The sequence below is a fragment of the Lampetra planeri genome, chromosome 40 (genome assembly GCF_965212315.1).
Source record: "Lampetra planeri chromosome 40, kcLamPlan1.2.h2, whole genome shotgun sequence".
NCBI classification, from domain to species: Eukaryota; Metazoa; Chordata; class Hyperoartia; order Petromyzontiformes; family Petromyzontidae; genus Lampetra; species Lampetra planeri.
The window spans coordinates 548,249-568,556 of record NC_136146.1 but is presented as its reverse complement, the minus strand read 5'-3'; the positions used below and the strand labels follow the sequence as shown (position 1 = coordinate 568,556).

General features: G+C 46.7%; 1 protein-coding gene across 1 annotated transcript in view; it reads left to right on the top strand.

Annotated features, from left to right (window-relative positions):
* DOCK3 (dedicator of cytokinesis 3) overlaps positions 1-20,308 on the top strand; it is a 181,873-nt gene that overhangs the window by 96,923 nt on the left and 64,642 nt on the right. The window contains exons 16-17 of the mRNA XM_078612853.1: positions 16,742-16,866; positions 18,422-18,584. Coding sequence (XP_078468979.1) covers positions 16,742-16,866; positions 18,422-18,584 — 288 coding nt within the window. The remainder of the gene's footprint in view (positions 1-16,741; positions 16,867-18,421; positions 18,585-20,308) is intronic.

Sequence of the window (20,308 nt, the reverse complement as noted above, 5' to 3'; positions counted from 1 at the left end):
TTGTTATATTTTCAACGCCATATGAGAGAAGTTCATTCAACGTGCATACAACATTCACGCATGCACACGAACTAAAACATATATACAGCCCTTTTTGTATATCAGACTGCCAGACGAAGGGTTTCCAGCAGCAGTACCGCCACGCTGCGTCATTCCGTGTGCGCTGGTGCAGTCGGAGGCGAGGTGGGGGGGGGGGGTGATCCGGGACGATTTTGCTTTCACTCAGCGCCACTGATGTTAGCCGTGCCCCCAGAAGTCGCGTCGCAGCGTTGCGTTGCGTTGAATGCCGGCATCCGCAGCTCCGGCCCCACGTTTATTTTTTTTTTATTAACGCAGCAGAATTGACTGTCACTGGAGTTTGAAAAGGAGTTAACGTCAAAGGCTAAAACGGTGCCAGAGAGGAGGGGGGGGGCACGTTTGAAACCGCACGCTCTATAAATGTCTTCACCACTCACTGGGGGGGTGGGCGGTGAGGGAGGAATGATATTTGCAGTGCAGCGATTGGGAAAAACCACAGGAACAGTGACACTCTCTGTGTGTTAAAGGCGCAATCTAAACAAAGTTGCGCACGTGCTCAGTTTCCACATGGTGGCTCCTCAAATGAATGCAATTCCTAAGCAATGCTTGTGTAGTGACATCGCTGGATGTCCACATGCTGGGTGCAGTGCCGGCACTAGAGGGGCACGGGGCGTGCGGTGTCGCGACATCGCGGATACCACAGTGGTGAGGGTGCAGTACCGGCCCTAGAGGGGCCTGGTGAGCGCTGAATAATAGCGCGAGATGGCACCATGCTTTTTCTGCAGTGCCGGCCCTACAGGACAGGGTGTGTGGGTGCAGGCCATGTGTTGTATATGTTGGGTGTGAAAATTTTGATGTGTTGTATGCGTGCGTGGGTGAAATTATTATGTTGTATATGTGGGTTATGAATATTCAGTGAAAATAATAATAATCAATCGAAATTTGGCCAAAGGTGTAATTATCCGGACATACTTTAATCCATGTAATTACGCACATTTAATTATGCCAATTCGAGAGGTAATTGTAGTAATTATGCGAGTGGGTGTAATTATGATAATGCAAGTCGTTATGATAACCAGACCCCGCCTCGGTGACGAGGGTGGGTTATCGATCGGAATAAGGCAATTAATCGTATGCAGTTATGCAGGTGTGGTGTAAGTATACAAGATTAACTTAGATTAACTCGGCATCGTTGTCTAGGTTCGTCTCATTCTCGCTTATTTAGGTCCCCGGTTCGCCCCGTTATCGCTTTAACATTTACTGAGTATGTGTTAGTGTGTTTATTAAGGTCACCAAGTTCAGATCTCAACGCAGAAGCAGATCTTATGCATAGTTCAGGAAAGAATCACACAACCACTTCTGTATTAATCAATTTATTACTAATTCAACCTCAACTATGATATAGTATGCGAACTCTCAATCCCGGAACGTCAACACGGCATCAATACAGTATCATCAATGATTGTCTGATTTCACTTGACAACGGCACATGGATCCCGCGTAACGCGATGGTTGTTAGTGAGAGAGAGTCGTTAAAACATGCAAATACTATGCTAAGAAAACCTTAACGTTAATGAATGATTATACTTGAAAGATTATACGGCGATAAAACACAATCAAAAACAGTTATTATTCTTAAAGGCACCAATCTCAACAGATACATCGGCAGGTTATCTGACAACAGAATGCTCGGAGTAAAGGCCTGCAACGGCGCTCCTTTTCCGAAGATCTGCTGGGAATTTAAGCGATTAAGAGTACAGTCCACTAAATATTAAAGATAATACTCTTACAAATGACGGATGGCCATCACTCGGTCTCGAGTTTTTCTTCACAGCCACGGATGGCTTATGGGTTCGAGTGGGTTTGAGTGGTAAGAGTTGTCTTCAATAGTCAGTGTTCGGAGTCGGTTCTTTATGTCAAACAGACGCCAGGTGGTCGTGTGGTGAGGGGGCGGTGCGCGTCATACGTATTAGTCGCTCCTCTGTCGCCGTGGTGAATTTGGTTCGGATGTCCGTTGACACGCTGTCGTAATTCGGAACCCGGTCGGTAGGTGGCGCCCACAGCTCGCTCGCAGCGTCGTCGCCAAACCGCGACCGTCAGCTGCAGGGACCTCCGACTCGGCAGAGGTTGACCCACGCAGGCCGAGTTGAGCTGTCAAGCGGGTCTTGCCCGCCTGCAGAGGAGACGGGGAGCTGCTCGAGTCGAGCCCCGAGAGCCGTCTGGACTCGGCTGAGTCCCAGAAGCTGAAGAGTCGAGCCGACCCGTTAGTCGCAGCTCGCCCTTGAGTCGACCCGCTCGGTCGAGCTGAAGATGAGTCGAGCCGACCCGCTCGGTCGAGCTCGCTCCGGAGCCGACCCACTGGTCGAACTCGTGATGAGTTGACTCCTGGTCGAACTGGTTTCCAATGCTCAGAGTCCTTTCTTTTATGCCGAAAAATCCCTTTGGGTCCTGCCCACAAGGCGGGGTTTTCTTTTGATTTACTGTGTCAGGATCTGTCCGTGTGTAGGTGTGTTCATGTGTGTGTCCGTACGTCCGTGTGCTTGTGTGCATCACCCACGGCATCTTCCGTTGTCATACTCCCTCCATAAAATCCATGAGCAAACAATCAGATGTTACAAATTGCCTCGAAGTCGTCTCTCTGTCTGGCCTCCTTCATGAACCAAAACACAGACGTTACAAATCGTCTCATAGGCACCTCTGTTCGTGTTGCACGACCTGGAGGGAGGGGCACACTCCCTCCGATCCTCACAGCACACAAAGACATGGTTAAAAAGTTTTAAATTAACATTTGTCCCTTACCATTTCCCAGTTATGATTCTGTATGTAACCTCAGGTGTGTCGTTTCCCATCGTGGTGCTTGACTCAAGTGGAGGTGCCTCCCCGAGCACATACACACTCCCATCCCGTGCTGCGGGGATACAAAGACGGCCGGGATCTCCCTTTCTCTCCGACCCTGGGTTTAACATCGCTCTTTATTATGTACTTTATTTCGACCTGGTGGTGATTTATCCCGCTATCCTGGCTTTTCATAAGTTTTACTTTTGTCTTTCATGCATAGGCTTATTATTATTAATTTATTTCCGATATCTTAGGTTAAGGGGTAAGTTTCTTGATCCTAGGAATTCGTATTCCTTGGTGTCTGCATGGTTATATAAGCGGAATATAGTTGACGGTGAATAGCGTTAACATTGATGTTATGTACGATATTATGTATTGTGATGTCATTAACTTAACTTGTTGGTCAGGCTTCACTGACATGAAGTTGCATTTCATAGCCTCGCAGGTTTTTGCCTCACTCTGTCTCTGCTCGCCGTTGTTGTTGCTGTCCAGCTGACGCCGTTAACTCAAGGCCTCATTAATTTCCGTCACTCCTTGTAGGTGAGGGCGGTTGAACCTTGGAGTCAGTTCTGGTTTTTGTCTGCTTGCTTTTTCTGATGTCCCCTGACCCCGAGAGTTATTATTTCTACTTTTATGGCCTGTCGAAGCCCGACTCGCTGTTGCTGGCTGGTGTCGCTGGGTTGGTGTCGTTCCCGGCTTTTGCTTACGTTTGCAGTTCGCCGCGCTCTTATTGTTCATACCCTCTTCAACCTTATATCGACTATTCGCTCCTGTCTGGGTGCGATTCAATTTTGACTTAGGAAGGTTCTGATTGTCATATGCTTTGGGTCGAGTTGTATTTTAAAGTATGGAAATAACATTTCATATTGACTTAATGATGGTGATGGTTCAGTAGGCGTAACTTGTGGCCTGGTTTAATTGGAGTGGGTGTGAATATCGATAACTTTAGCCTACCCTGTTGTTAAATTCTGACTTTAATGTTACTTTAAGAGCAATACAGAATACTTGAGCTTTTCGACTTAACTAGGCGAACGCGAACTCCTGGTAACCTCCGCAGCCTTGTTATTCAGCTGAGTCTGCATCCTTGATATACAACGCTCTTATTCGTCTCACTGTGGTCATCCAACCTTCTGCTCTGGGAGTGTTATTCTTAATTTCAGGTCAAAGGCCCCCTCACGGTTCAGCCGGGCAGGGTTGTTAATCAGCTCCCTCCCCTGTGCACACAGCGTTGCTGACCCACTTCATTTGACCACTCACCCTGGATTTATCTTCCTTGAGACAAAGTTGCAAATTCTGTCTTCCCAGCCCTCCTCCAGTTCATCACTTAACAACACCTGGTGTTTTGCAGTTTGCTGTGCTTTGGTGTGTTTTCATTCATTATATATCAAGTAAAAAAAATAATATATAAAAATATCAAGTTTGGAAGAAGGGTTAGGATACAACATTCCGCCCTTTTAAAAATGGCCAGTGGTCAAATGGCCACGGGTTATTTTTAAAAAAATGTATACCCTTCCATCATGAACCATCGATTGTCCTCAAGTTTTGCTGCTATTTCCTTACAACGCGCGCGTACGTGTCACAACTTACATGGTTATATGTGACAAGAGAGGAAAATTTTTTCCTAAAGGAAGGTAAAACGATAAGGAAGGGAGAAATTATTCTATTGACTACGTGTTATAGGAGATATCGTTAAAAATATAGTTTCTACGGTTATTCTTGGGTGGCATCATCAGGCCTTGGCTCCCTTCTAGCTTGGCAAGGTACGTTAGCAGGAGCGTGAGCAGGAGGGCTGCCATTTCCTGGAAAACATGTTACATATTATCGTAGTGTGATATGCCCATTAGTTTAGTTCCCCAGAGATTGGTGTTTTATTCTGAGTTAATTTTTTATGTCCTAAGGTTAAGTGTACTATGCACTTAAGCTTCCTGGAATTCGTATTCTTTAGTTTTTATTTTTTTTGGAAGGTCGTGTAGGTAGGAAACATATAATAATAGAAAAAAAAAATATTATTGTTTGTTGGTTAATTATCTTTGTTAAGTTTCTACTTTTCGGTACGGAAAACGTTAAGAAACGCGAAGTTTCAACCGTTATTTATTCTGCCCTTATCTGTATCTCTAGATGTCTTGGGAGGCTAGTTCATACATCTTTTGTCCATTTGGATGTCCATGACCTCTTTGTGACTGAACTCTCAACACTTTAACCGCCCTCCATGTTTCATGGATTCCTGGTGTTCTTGTGAGGAGAAGTGAGTTGTTTTCATTAATTAATTAAAAAAAAAGGTATATATATAAAAATTAAAAAAAATTATTATATTTTTTTGAATTGTTCTTAATAAAAAAAAATAGACACAACAATCCGCCCGTTTGAAAATTATCAGGGGTCGATTTGGCCACTGGCGAATTTCCAAACCAAGTAAATGCCCCTTTTTTGTGTTATGAATCTATAAGCCACCCTCACTCTCGGCGGTTATTCTTACGACGCGCGCATATGTATCACCATCTTAACATGGTTACTTTGAAATAAGCAAAAAAAAAAATAAAACACCACGTTAAACATCGGTACTAATCCATAACGCATTCCTTCCAAAGCGCGCATGTATCACAATCTTAACAAGATTACATTTGAAATATCAAAAAAAAAAATACCACAAAACTTGAACATCGATATCACCAGTTACATGGTTCTCATCCCTCATAACTCCGACGGATATTAATTTTTCCCTGTTTTTGTTAAATCCTGGGAAACGCTATGTAGCGGTTTCGAACGCATTTTTGCGTTATTTCCCTCCTGTTACATCCTGGCAATCTTTTTACCAAGTTCTGAGTGTCTGGTTTACCACTTATCACTTTGATCATTCGATCACGGTTTTCCGGTTCGTTTTTGTAATTTCCCCTCTCACTCTCTCGCGTCGTGGGAGTGTGGGGTGTAAAATTGTGCTGCACATAATCAGAATTCGCGCACACAACCAACTTCTCTACTCCGTCATCACTGGCATTCGCTCTCTCTGCGATTACATGCACATTTGCCGAGTCAGTGTGTCGATTTAATTCTGTCCCTCGTAATGTTGCCCTCTTTGTTTTTACGAGTGTGTTGGATTCCAACACCATTCCCGATACGTCATGGACATTCGTCTCCATTTTAGCACTCCGATCCACATAAATTTTGGTTTCCCTTGGATATTTTCCATTCAAAGGCTCATGCCTGCGCTCCTCAGGGCGTGTCCCTGCTGTCGGTTTTTGTACTGTCCGATCACGCTTCAATGCAACCCTGTCCTTGTATTCAATCCGCGCGTCATTTACGGGAGTACTGTCCACGTTTCTGCCCGCCCTGTGACTTGCTGCCTGCCTGTATTCCTCATTGAGCTTCGGGTTTAATACCTCGACAGGTGGGGCGCGTGTTGGCCGCTTGCTCGCGCTCACTGTGGGTAGTTCATCATGTCTTTGGACCGCATTCTGTGTTATTCCTCTATTCCCTCCTGGTATAGCCGGTGGAGGAATTGGTCGGAATTGGATCGATTGTGTTTGACCTCCCATCCTGCGATTCCTCTGAATGTTCGCATCCATACCTCCGCGGTCTGTGTAACCCCTTCCCGCTGGGTGGTTATCTTGCCATCTCTGTGCGTAATTTGAACCTGGCGTGTGTCGTGGGATGGGGTGTTGATATGGTTCTGCTCTGAACCTCTCCCCCCTACGATTCTCCTGCATGTTCGGCTTTATGCCGCTCTCATTCTCGTGCCAACCTCTCTCTGGGTTATTTTGCCACGTGTGCGTGCGCCCTTGCTCCGTCCTGCAATGTGGGACTGCTCGGTGATTTTTATTCCTCTCTGAGAGGCTGGGTTCCTTATCCCTCTCCCTGTGTTCTGGATCCGAATTATGATTCTTAGCTCTGTATAACCACGCCATGTACGCCTTGCTCTCTATGCGGCGTAAGGATGCGGTTTCTGGATTCAAAACCATTCTCACCCTTTCTGTAATCTCTGGGCTCAAGGATTCAAAAAACATAATTTTGAACATTTTATCTCCTTCGTGGTATTGATTCACATCGCCTGCGTAATACGCTCTTTTAAATTGTACGAGGTAGTCACGTGGATCTTGGTCCATGCCCTGGGTCATCGATTTTACAGCATAAAACCCCTCAGTGAGTGTCGAATATTCTCCAAACTTCCGAATCACTGCCAGGCTCAGTTGTTTAAAATCATTCCTAACCTTATGTGGTAGTGACTTTACCCATGTAATAGAACCTTTATTTAAGCTTCGTTTCAACAAACTCGCTTTTTCATCCCGTCTCATCAACCCTCTAATCATTGCCTCCTCTTCCACTGTCGCGATATGTGTGTGGATATCCATGGACTTATTGTGGGGGTCAAAATCGGGAATTCTGACTAGAGCCTTGTCCATCAATTTAAGGGTTTTACTGGTGAATAGGTATTCCGAAAGTTGGTCGCCGTCAGCGTCATCATCAAACAAGTTATCATCAGGCAATCTGTCACTTTTATCTGTTCTGTGTGGGGCGTGATTAAGCGGTGTGCATTTTCTGTGTGCGCGCCCAATGCCATGTCGCTCGTGTTGCCATTTCCCTTCAGTTTTTGCCTCTGCCCTTAGCGGAGCACGTCCCGTTAACTTTACTTTAACATTTTGCTTCCCTCTATCTGTGAAGTTGTCAATCTCACATGTTTTTGTTTGCATATGTATCTCTCCATCCCTTCTCTCGAATGAGTGTGATTTAATGTTACTTCCATATTTATTCTGTGGATCCACGTCTGTGAGTTCCGCTGGTGTCGCGAGCCCTGATTTCTCCTCCCTTACGATGGTGTGAGGACATTTTTCCTCGTTTATTAGAGACGATTTCTCTCCTGTTTCCTTTCCGAATTTTCCTTTATTCCACCATCCCTGACTGTATGCCTGTGTGAGGAGGAATGAGTCCTGTCCTGCCTTCTCTGCAGCTTTTGCATCGTGTTCGCCTTTGTTACATTTTATCCAGTCAATTAGTTTCCTCCGAGGTGTGTTCGTGTTATACAGCTCCCTCCCCATATGTCTCTCTGACTGTACTGCTTTGTAACAGATTGGTCGGTACGTTTTAACACAAGTTCCCCATACCCCGTCACCCATTCAAAAATTATTCTTAATCCTATCATCTCAAGTGGCAGGAGTTACTCTAGAATTCCCCTTCAGAGCACTTATAAACAATTGTATCACAGAATGCGTCAGTTCAACTCGAGCAAATAATTTCAGCCCAGCTGTCTTTGTTATACTCTGCTACTCTGGTATTTCCCTTCAGAGCGCGTTTTGTTTTGTTTTACGCCCGTTTACAATCACAAGGCAACGTCAGTCCACAACACTTTGATTAACACAACAGTGATTCGTTCCTGAATTCATGCATAAACTGTCTGCGAGAAATCCCGGACCCGAGCCCCCATTATGTTGTATATGTTGGGTGTGAAAATTTTGATGTGTTGTATGCGTGCGTGGGTGAAATTATTATGTTGTATATGTGGGTTATGAATATTCAGTGAAAATAATAATAATCAATCGAAATTTGGCCAAAGGTGTAATTATCCGGACATACTTTAATCCATGTAATTACGCACATTTAATTATGCCAATTCGAGAGGTAATTGTAGTAATTATGCGAGTGGGTGTAATTATGATAATGCAAGTCGTTATGATAACCAGACCCCGCCTCGGTGACGAGGGTGGGTTATCGATCGGAATAAGGCAATTAATCGTATGCAGTTATGCAGGTGTGGTGTAAGTATACAAGATTAACTTAGATTAACTCGGCATCGTTGTCTAGGTTCGTCTCATTCTCGCTTATTTAGGTCCCCGGTTCGCCCCGTTATCGCTTTAACATTTACTGAGTATGTGTTAGTGTGTTTATTAAGGTCACCAAGTTCAGATCTCAACGCAGAAGCAGATCTTATGCATAGTTCAGGAAAGAATCACACAACCACTTCTGTATTAATCAATTTATTACTAATTCAACCTCAACTATGATATAGTATGCGAACTCTCAATCCCGGAACGTCAACACGGCATCAATACAGTATCATCAATGATTGTCTGATTTCACTTGACAACGGCACATGGATCCCGCGTAACGCGATGGTTGTTAGTGAGAGAGAGTCGTTAAAACATGCAAATACTATGCTAAGAAAACCTTAACGTTAATGAATGATTATACTTGAAAGATTATACGGCGATAAAACACAATCAAAAACAGTTATTATTCTTAAAGGCACCAATCTCAACAGATACATCGGCAGGTTATCTGACAACAGAATGCTCGGAGTAAAGGCCTGCAACGGCGCTCCTTTTCCGAAGATCTGCTGGGAATTTAAGCGATTAAGAGTACAGTCCACTAAATATTAAAGATAATACTCTTACAAATGACGGATGGCCATCACTCGGTCTCGAGTTTTTCTTCACAGCCACGGATGGCTTATGGGTTCGAGTGGGTTTGAGTGGTAAGAGTTGTCTTCAATAGTCAGTGTTCGGAGTCGGTTCTTTATGTCAAACAGACGCCAGGTGGTCGTGTGGTGAGGGGGCGGTGCGCGTCATACGTATTAGTCGCTCCTCTGTCGCCGTGGTGAATTTGGTTCGGATGTCCGTTGACACGCTGTCGTAATTCGGAACCCGGTCGGTAGGTGGCGCCCACAGCTCGCTCGCAGCGTCGTCGCCAAACCGCGACCGTCAGCTGCAGGGACCTCCGACTCGGCAGAGGTTGACCCACGCAGGCCGAGTTGAGCTGTCAAGCGGGTCTTGCCCGCCTGCAGAGGAGACGGGGAGCTGCTCGAGTCGAGCCCCGAGAGCCGTCTGGACTCGGCTGAGTCCCAGAAGCTGAAGAGTCGAGCCGACCCGTTAGTCGCAGCTCGCCCTTGAGTCGACCCGCTCGGTCGAGCTGAAGATGAGTCGAGCCGACCCGCTCGGTCGAGCTCGCTCCGGAGCCGACCCACTGGTCGAACTCGTGATGAGTTGACTCCTGGTCGAACTGGTTTCCAATGCTCAGAGTCCTTTCTTTTATGCCGAAAAATCCCTTTGGGTCCTGCCCACAAGGCGGGGTTTTCTTTTGATTTACTGTGTCAGGATCTGTCCGTGTGTAGGTGTGTTCATGTGTGTGTCCGTACGTCCGTGTGCTTGTGTGCATCACCCACGGCATCTTCCGTTGTCATACTCCCTCCATAAAATCCATGAGCAAACAATCAGATGTTACAAATTGCCTCGAAGTCGTCTCTCTGTCTGGCCTCCTTCATGAACCAAAACACAGACGTTACAAATCGTCTCATAGGCACCTCTGTTCGTGTTGCACGACCTGGAGGGAGGGGCACACTCCCTCCGATCCTCACAGCACACAAAGACATGGTTAAAAAGTTTTAAATTAACATTTGTCCCTTACCATTTCCCAGTTATGATTCTGTATGTAACCTCAGGTGTGTCGTTTCCCATCGTGGTGCTTGACTCAAGTGGAGGTGCCTCCCCGAGCACATACACACTCCCATCCCGTGCTGCGGGGATACAAAGACGGCCGGGATCTCCCTTTCTCTCCGACCCTGGGTTTAACATCGCTCTTTATTATGTACTTTATTTCGACCTGGTGGTGATTTATCCCGCTATCCTGGCTTTTCATAAGTTTTACTTTTGTCTTTCATGCATAGGCTTATTATTATTAATTTATTTCCGATATCTTAGGTTAAGGGGTAAGTTTCTTGATCCTAGGAATTCGTATTCCTTGGTGTCTGCATGGTTATATAAGCGGAATATAGTTGACGGTGAATAGCGTTAACATTGATGTTATGTACGATATTATGTATTGTGATGTCATTAACTTAACTTGTTGGTCAGGCTTCACTGACATGAAGTTGCATTTCATAGCCTCGCAGGTTTTTGCCTCACTCTGTCTCTGCTCGCCGTTGTTGTTGCTGTCCAGCTGACGCCGTTAACTCAAGGCCTCATTAATTTCCGTCACTCCTTGTAGGTGAGGGCGGTTGAACCTTGGAGTCAGTTCTGGTTTTTGTCTGCTTGCTTTTTCTGATGTCCCCTGACCCCGAGAGTTATTATTTCTACTTTTATGGCCTGTCGAAGCCCGACTCGCTGTTGCTGGCTGGTGTCGCTGGGTTGGTGTCGTTCCCGGCTTTTGCTTACGTTTGCAGTTCGCCGCGCTCTTATTGTTCATACCCTCTTCAACCTTATATCGACTATTCGCTCCTGTCTGGGTGCGATTCAATTTTGACTTAGGAAGGTTCTGATTGTCATATGCTTTGGGTCGAGTTGTATTTTAAAGTATGGAAATAACATTTCATATTGACTTAATGATGGTGATGGTTCAGTAGGCGTAACTTGTGGCCTGGTTTAATTGGAGTGGGTGTGAATATCGATAACTTTAGCCTACCCTGTTGTTAAATTCTGACTTTAATGTTACTTTAAGAGCAATACAGAATACTTGAGCTTTTCGACTTAACTAGGCGAACGCGAACTCCTGGTAACCTCCGCAGCCTTGTTATTCAGCTGAGTCTGCATCCTTGATATACAACGCTCTTATTCGTCTCACTGTGGTCATCCAACCTTCTGCTCTGGGAGTGTTATTCTTAATTTCAGGTCAAAGGCCCCCTCACGGTTCAGCCGGGCAGGGTTGTTAATCAGCTCCCTCCCCTGTGCACACAGCGTTGCTGACCCACTTCATTTGACCACTCACCCTGGATTTATCTTCCTTGAGACAAAGTTGCAAATTCTGTCTTCCCAGCCCTCCTCCAGTTCATCACTTAACAACACCTGGTGTTTTGCAGTTTGCTGTGCTTTGGTGTGTTTTCATTCATTATATATCAAGTAAAAAAAATAATATATAAAAATATCAAGTTTGGAAGAAGGGTTAGGATACAACACATGGTATGAGGTTATGTAAGGCCATGGCATTCTGGTTCCCCCGGGAGGACACGTGACCGGTTAAGTTGACAAAGGGGCCCCAAGAGGGGGGGCTAGGCGTGGTCACTTGATTGGGACCCAGATCCTTCCTGAGGGTTCTGGAAGGTGGACGTGGCCAAGAGCGGAGCCGGCCACGCCAAAGAGACGATACGCCGGGTCCCGAGAGTGACCAGGGTTGATGTTCATCCTGGAAGAAACCCTTCGTCTACGTTCTCTGTTCAATGAGTCTCCAACACGTGGACCCGGGCCGAAGCTGTTGGTCCCGGTCTGTAGTAGTAGTTACGTTGTTACTAGTGTAGTTACTAGTGTAGCTAGCCTGGTGGTCACCACCTGGCTAGCTACATCAGTCACGTGGTAACTAGTGTAGCTAGCCTGGTGGTCACCACCTGGCTAGCTACATCAGTCACGTGGTAACTAGTGTAGCTAGCCTGGTGGTCACCACCAGGCTAGCTACACTAGTCACATGGTAACTAGTGTAGCTAGCCTGGTGGTCACCACCAGGCTAGCTACACCAGTCACGTGGTAACTCGTGTAGCTAGCCTAGTGGTCACCACCAGGCTAGCTACACCAGTCACGTGGTAACTCGTGTAGCTAGCCTAGTGGTCACCACCAGGCTAGCTACACCAGTCACTTGGTAACTCGTGTAGCTAGCCTGGTGGTCACCACCAGGCTAGCTACACCAGTCACGTGGTAACTAGTGTAGTTAGCCTAGTGGTCACCACGTGGCTAGCTACACCAGTCACGTGGTAACTAGTGTAGTTAGCCTGGTGGTCACCACCACGGGTTGTTATTCTGTTAAGGGGAAAGTGACCCCGTGTGTTGGAACTAAATAAATGTGTTGCCTCCAAGTCTACGTCTGCGACTCGGTTGAACTCATTACACTTGCATTAGATGGGACTCCAAAGTTATACTGTTTGTGTTTCTGTGTAATAAAACAAAATGTCAAAGTGCTATCTTGCCCAAATGTGGTGCACATCTCATGTTGACAGCCCTGAGCCACTGGTTGAGATTCCACATTCCCATGGCGGGGGGCGAGTCTCTCCATAGGACAACCCGCTCTTGACTTTCCCATCAAAACGTTGCACATTTTATAAGCCCTTGAGGAATTCGCAAACCGAGCAATCATGAGCCACCACACTCGACCGCTGAGCCACCTCTGATAATCTCATGAAACATCGAGGAACTGCATTGACATTGGTGCACAAACATCAATATACATTTTATTTTTTAACTTATCGTATTTGCATTCATTTAACATCGATGCACGTTAAGATAAAGACACATGCGAGTGTATCTGCAAACGTTCACCTGCACAGTAAAAGGGGAGTTTGCGTCAGCCGTGGTATTGCCGGAGAGAGGGCAATTTTTTGTTTGGTTTTGCGTTCGACCGCTGCAATCGATCCACTGGACACCTGCGAAACTGCTGGACACGTGTGCACAAAAAATAGCTTCATAGCTCATCAGATTTTCCCGCCGCTTGAGACAACGGGGAGATGCATCCCTCGCTTGGCGTTACCGAACGTAGCCCGCGCCGCTGACCCGTCGTCCCCCTGCTTTTTTTTCTCCCCCTGAACCCGTTAGCCCTTGGTCGCATGTGTGGTACAAATTTTAACCACAGTGTCTTGCTCTGTTCCCTCCCGTTTATCCCCCCCCTCCCCTTTTGCCGCCCCCTCCACCCCAACCCCCCCAGAGAAGAAGATTGTAGGTTGTAAGTCTCCCACGGGGCAGTCCTCTCCGCGCAGCTCGCCCTAGCAATCAATGCACCCCTGTGCCAATGTTAGACAGCTGACCCTTGTGAAAAAATTACAATTTTACGGGGACATTTTGTTGGGTGCCCTCGCTCGCAGCTGATGGAACGTTGGCCATTAAAGCCTTCGCGCTCACGCCGCCCGGTCCGACCGAATTCTCCGAGTAGACCGTGCGCTTCCGGAAGGCGAGACCTTCACTGTTAATCTGAGTCAATGTGCCTCGGTGCTAATGGTTAGCAAGGCCGGGGCCTTACAATCCAGAAGTCACGGGGTTAAAATTCCATCTCCTGGCGTGGCAGTTGAAACAAAACTGGGGCAAGTTTCTTAAATCCCCCCCTCCCCCCGCCCAACCCCTCTCTCCCCCCCCCCCACCCCCGGCCTCTGTCCACCCAGCAGTATGAATGGGTTACGCCACAGTCAGTCGATCGGCGGGGTGACGTTTGGTGGGGTAAAGTGTGGGTATTCCCCACCTCTTCCAAGGCGTCTGGTCAGCTTGGAAGAATCGGCCAAAAAATACCCCCCAGAGCTCTGCCTATTGGAGACCCTTCTGCCAGTGGTGACTTGATCAAATGATTGATCTTCACCGATGATACCAGAGTTGACGTCTAATTGAGCACTGAAATAATCATTTTTGCCTTGCTGCGTGGGAAAGAGGCCACGTATATTCGTCCCCCCCCCCCCCAGTACAAGCATTTTGAACACCTACAGGGCACCCAATGGAGTTTCTCAGAATATTTCCCAATCGTCTTTTACACCTAAACGGAATGGACCGGTTAAACGGAATTGACACTGAAATGCACACGTACGTACATGCAGTGCGTATGTGTCTTCGGGATTATATTGACACACGCACGCAACAATGAGAATAATAAGAAATTGAAACCCCGTGTATCCGAGTACTGCATCATTATCTTAATTTCATTAATATTTTTAACAATGGCAACTACAAAAATCATAGAACCTGGGCGCACATTCAGCACAACCCAGCATTAGCACAAACTCTTAATTGTGATCTAGGAAACAACAGAGAGCCGTGGAAAGGAAAGTTATAGAAGACACAAGAAGAACATAAGAGGTTGTTTATTATCTTCACACTTTTTAGAATATCATTCCTGACCCGCAAAAAATGATTGAGCTCTCAGCTAGACAGGTCCATCTTTACCGATAAACCAGAGCCCTCACAGGCAGTGCACATAACAAAAATTCGCGTGCACACTCTCAGACTATTTAGGAATTCAAGATGTAATTCAAGTTATTCGACAACGCGTAACAGAACCGGCGAAATGCAGTGGGCACGAGATTTCAAGTGCAGGTCGGAATCAATTCGGCTTCATTCCTCGGGCCGCGATGACGGAAATGTAAACAGAGAGAGCTCAGCAAGGGGATGGGAGGAAGCAGAGAGCACGAGGGGAGAGGATGAGGAGGCGATGGAAAAGGAATAAAGCACTTGTCCGGCAGGGTACCCAAGATGGAGAGTTTAGTTTTGTTGCGGATGATTTAACTTACCAAAAACACTTATCACGTTCCGAAAGTTGCCACCCTTGCCCCCAACGCTGTGATCAAAAACGGCATTGATCGTTTGTGGATTTGTGGATGGCATTTCTCTCCTGTTGGCTCGAGGAAGAGTCGAATAGCTGGAAACTGGCGCACACGACGTATTGCAGAGTGGCAACGCCTCACTAGTCAGTGTAGTAACAACCATAATAATCGCTTGGTTAAATGGCATCATAATAACAAATATATCGATAGAATTGCCTCTCTCTTGTCCAAATCTTGGTTAAGATTACGCGAGATACACGGAGTTTCAATGCGCACGTGCATGTACGTCTGTGTGTTAATGATAAATACATCTATTTTAAAATATATGTGAAAGACCTTTTTGATTGAAATGACTCTCATCTCAGTTGCATTGTCAAGGCTGTACAGCATTGGTACACGCTTTTAAAAATTCCATTTTCCCCTTCCTGCCCTTCTGATTAACATGCTTGCTTCTGATTAATAGACGTAACATTGACTTTCATGTTTCCTCTTTAATCTCATGGAATATGCCTCACGCGATAATTTTTGGTGATTATCACCGCCCACGCTCTGTTAATGAAAAAAAAAAGTTTAAAGAAAAAAAATCACACCGTTAAATAAAGATAACGATGTTAACGACTGTGAAACCATCGTGTGTTCAGCCAATCTCACTTTCAAGTCATCAAAGACCTCTGGCACACTTTAAACGGAAACGGCCTAAATTTGCAATTCTCTGCAGACATTGCTGATTTACTTCTAGAATGCCATTCCTCATGCTTGATATCGTTTAACAGAATTCAAACGATTGCGGGCTGTATGTTCACATTCTTTCGTTTGTGTTTTTTTATGTTTGGTGTCATGTTCATTCGTTTTCTCGGCATGTGTTCCACTGTCATTTGTATCTGTGTGCGTGACCCAAAAAGCGTCGAGGTCAGTTACTGAGGTTTTGCTTTCAGTAACGATGCACGCGGAAATATTGGTTATGAAGTGGCTCACGTTAAGACTAATTACACATTTAACGGAGCCAAACGTGTAAATCAGGAGTTGAAATAACATGCTCAAGAGGAACAAGAAACCGCTCGTTGTTAAGTTACGTCGAAAAGTTTTTGTTTTATATATATGTTACAAATTTCAATTTGACCAGAATGAAGCCCTGTAAAGTAGTTTGAGTGAGCGCGGTGAACAAAGGTTCAACAATGCCGCATATTTGGTGGGGCCGCAATTCTAAAAGCGCAAGACCATCACCCAGGGCGCTCTGTGTCACCGGCCGGTGCAGTTTTTTTGCCAGTAGTGGGCAATGTTGCAAAGTGGCTTCGCCCCAATTAAGTAATTTTGATGATCATTCTTACTTATTTGGCAAAAATGTGTAACCGTGATGCCGGCACTCAATCTCGATTTTAACGTCGAGGGATCTCTAACGCCCACGGCGAAACAGACGCCGTGCGGTCGTTTGCGTTTGACAATCCCCCCCCACCCTCCCGAGGCATTAACCAAGCTCGCTCGTGCCCTCCGCTCGCGGGACGTCCGTTTACTCTCCGGTGAACGCCTTTTGCGGGGCGAGCGGCAAAGAAGCGGCCAGCCGATAGCAGCCCCCGTTAGCTTTCGCACCGTTCGGTGATCCCGCGTGGCCCTCTCGTCGACAATGCCGGCCGCCAGCGTCTTCACCCGCCGGCGTTGACCACGGTGCGCGATTTGTCTGCCCAGGCGACATCCGCAACGACCTGTACATCACGCTGGAGCGCGGCGAGTTCGAGCGGGGAGGCAAGAGCGTGCAGAAGAACATCGAGGTGGCCATGTTCGTGCTGGACGCCGAGGGAGAGATCCTGAAGGTGACGCTCAAATGCCCCGTTGGCGTTTCGTTGCGAGATGTCTGCGAGTCGCAGGGTGTGGATGTCCCATTACACAGCCGAGTCTCGGAGTGCGCCAGCGGTTCGGCGTTCATTTGAATTCGAGAGGCGTAGCGCCCTTTATTTTTAAAGACATCGTACTCGCCACAGTCTACACAAACAACCATCCTGCTTCGTTGTGTGTGTGTGTGTGCGCACAGTTTAGTTCTGACTATCGATTACTTAGTGTGGAGCCGGAGTGCAGCGGTTAGCGCGCTGTGCTACGAACCCAGCGCAGAACCCGAGATCGATTCCTGCTCACGACCAACACCAGTGACGATTATCTGATCCAGACTTGGGTCTCCCCTAGGTCTACTCGGCCTTAAAAGAGTACCTGGTGCAATGTGTGAACATCAGCACGCGTGACGTAAAATTTGATGAGGTCTCAGATTCGTTTTCAAAACTGTTATAAGACTCCGAGAATATATGCACTAGTGGCACATTTTTTTTTTATACAGTCTCTCCAATCTTAAAGTAATGATAAATAAATGTTGGTTGCTTTGTCACGTTACAGAATTCTTCATGCGTATTGTTAAGGTACATTTTCGTTCATCAGTCTGCTGGCTTTTCAAACTGATATGTTCCAGAAGCAGTTCAAGCAAAACAAATGTCTGGATTGGTTTAGACCTTCTAGGTCTCACCAGCAGGGTTAGTCTTGTTAAACAAATATTACTGGATTCTAAGATGCTTTTGGCAAGAGCACTCCAACGTGGGTTTAATAACTGAAGTAATTTTTTGGAGGAATTTAATTATTAAGTTTCCGCAGCCGCTTGTCATCCAAGTGTGGTTTAATTCACTTTCTGATGTTGCCCGCAGCAATCGTACGTGTGGTGGAAGCTTTAGAGAAACTAAACTACACTGAAACTATTTTTACTTTACCAGGTAAGGCCCACTGAGCGATATGGCTCTTTTTCAGAAGCGACCTGGCTATCACAATGATCGCTCAATGAAGTGGCTTATGAAGCGGAAATTTCTAGCAGCCAAATACTCGAAACGCATGTTGATTCTAAATGTGGAGGGAAAAATTGGAGAACCCAGAGAGAAATCCACGCGACCATGGGGAGAGAGACACGCAAACTCATTCAGACGCTGTCTTTCCAACAGCCCTGTTCTTCACCCGAGGACGGCTGCTTGCGTTGTGGCCGAAACGTCGTGAGAATTGTATTTTATTTTGTTTTATTTTTATTACTTTATTATTTCCCTTCTACGTGACTTTACCGAAAGAACCAAGAAGATGAATCCCTGCAGTCACGAACGCTTTAAATCGAAATGTATACAGCAGGCGTAAGGGTTGGGATAAAACCCACAACCTCCTGTATACCGGGTGAGGTAGTCAACATCTCGCCACTGCGGCACCCAAGAAAATAAACGCTCAGCCACGCGTCACATCGCGGAAATAAAACAAAAATGCACTCGCGTTCTTCACCAAATCGAATCGCCCAGAGCCGTGCAGGGTGACCGCGTGCATCTCTGCGTTTGTGTGCTGCGTGCGACACAGGACTGCGTCAGCCTGGGCGCCGGCGAGCCGTACATGCGAGACTTCCACTCCTTCGTGCTCTACCACAACAACAGCCCCCGCTGGGGGGAGATCCTAAAGCTCGCCATCCCCGTCGACAAGTTCCGCGGCTCTCACCTGCGCTTCGAGTTTCGCCACTGCTCCAGTGAGTGGCCACCACCACCCCCACGACCCTCCCTTTCTCCGCTGGGTCGCACTTCACGCGATGATTACCGTGCACGGGGGGTGGCGTGGCAGCGCCACTGCCGCCCAGGATGCGGTGATTGGCGAGATGTTAACTCCCTTGCCTGGTATGCAGGGGATCGTGGGTTTGATCCCCACCCTGACTCAGAGCTTATATTTGGGGTTTGCATGTATCTCTCTTTTTCTCCCTGTGCTTGCGTGGATTTTTCTCCAGTTCCTCCGATTTTTTCCTCCACGTTTAGAATCAACGTCATGCGTTTTAGAGTATTTGGCTGCTATAAATCAGCCACGTGACAAGCCACTTAGTCGAGCTTTCATTCGTGACCAGGTCAATTCTGAAAAAGAGGTACATAGCTCAGTGGGCCTTACCTGGTAAAATAAAATAAAATGTTTACGAGTTAGTTTAGTTTGTTGCAGAGGTCTGCAGTTCGAGGCTCTGTTACGTAATATTACACTTTGCAACTACGGACGACTATATCAGTAAGAAACCTACTTTGTGAGTGCCAACTTTGTAGTCAACGTTTCCGTCATCGGCGCAATCGCCATTCACGTCACCGCGATGTAGGAAGGAAGACGCGGACTCAAAAAAGACCGCGATTTTTGCTGTTGTTCAAAATCATGGTGGGTGTTTCTCTCGGGCGTTCATTAAAAATAATGCTTGACAGTGCCCGGACGTCCGCATCACCCACAGTAGCTGGGGGCCCCTGCTGCTCTGTGCTCTCACACGGAATTAGCCTCGCAAACCTCCGAGTCATCTCTCTGCTGGTGATTCACGTGAGACTTCACCACTCCAGGACTCTCCACCACGGGCACAAAGCGGCTCTCATCTCTCAAGCAGCATCGCCGTTGCGACCTTTACCGTGCCCCGCTCATTGGCAGATGGGCCGCGTTTATCAGGAAGCGCATCTTGCCTGCGTAGTCCAAAAACGTTTGAATAATCGACATTGGTTCCGAGGATGTCTTGGGAGTCCTGATTTTCTCTCGCTCTGTGTGTGAAAGCTGTTGATTCTGCTGCTGCTGCTATTGTCAAGTGCTGAGAAAGGCTGTGGGTCTGGCAGAGCATGTTGGCTGTCCCGACCTGGTATATAGTTATCCCTTATGGCTGTGAAGGCCGGAATAAAAGGGAGAGAGAAAGAGAGAGTACCTCCTACTAGTGTCTGTGAATTAGCACACCACAATTGTATGGTCTTATGACCTATTTATGTATGCATGCATGCACTGATTTAATTTCACTCTCTAATAATCTGAACATCTACCCACGCAAGTGATGTGCGAATTCATCAGCGTTTCCTATGTTCGCATTCATCCGATGTTAATAATTGCGAACGCGTCCACGCACATAAGCCGAATAGCGGCCTGTACACTTCGCGTGTATTTGGACACATTTGACGAGCACGGCCTTGTTGCGTATGGACCCAATGTGCTCGTGCTCGGTGACCGCAGACTCGGCGAGAACCTGAATAGAGCAGAGCTCGTGTTTTTTTGAGACATTGCAACACTGCAACGCCTCCGTAATTGAACAGCGTGCCTGTGCAGAATCGTCGGGAGCAATTCCGCGAGAATCGCTAATCATCCCCGTGCATGACTCACACCATTACGCTCCTTTAACCCACTGCGTTTCACAGTACGCTGTGCTGAACGTTTAAATCCCTTACTTGAAAGGTAGATTCAGCGTACGAATGTCCA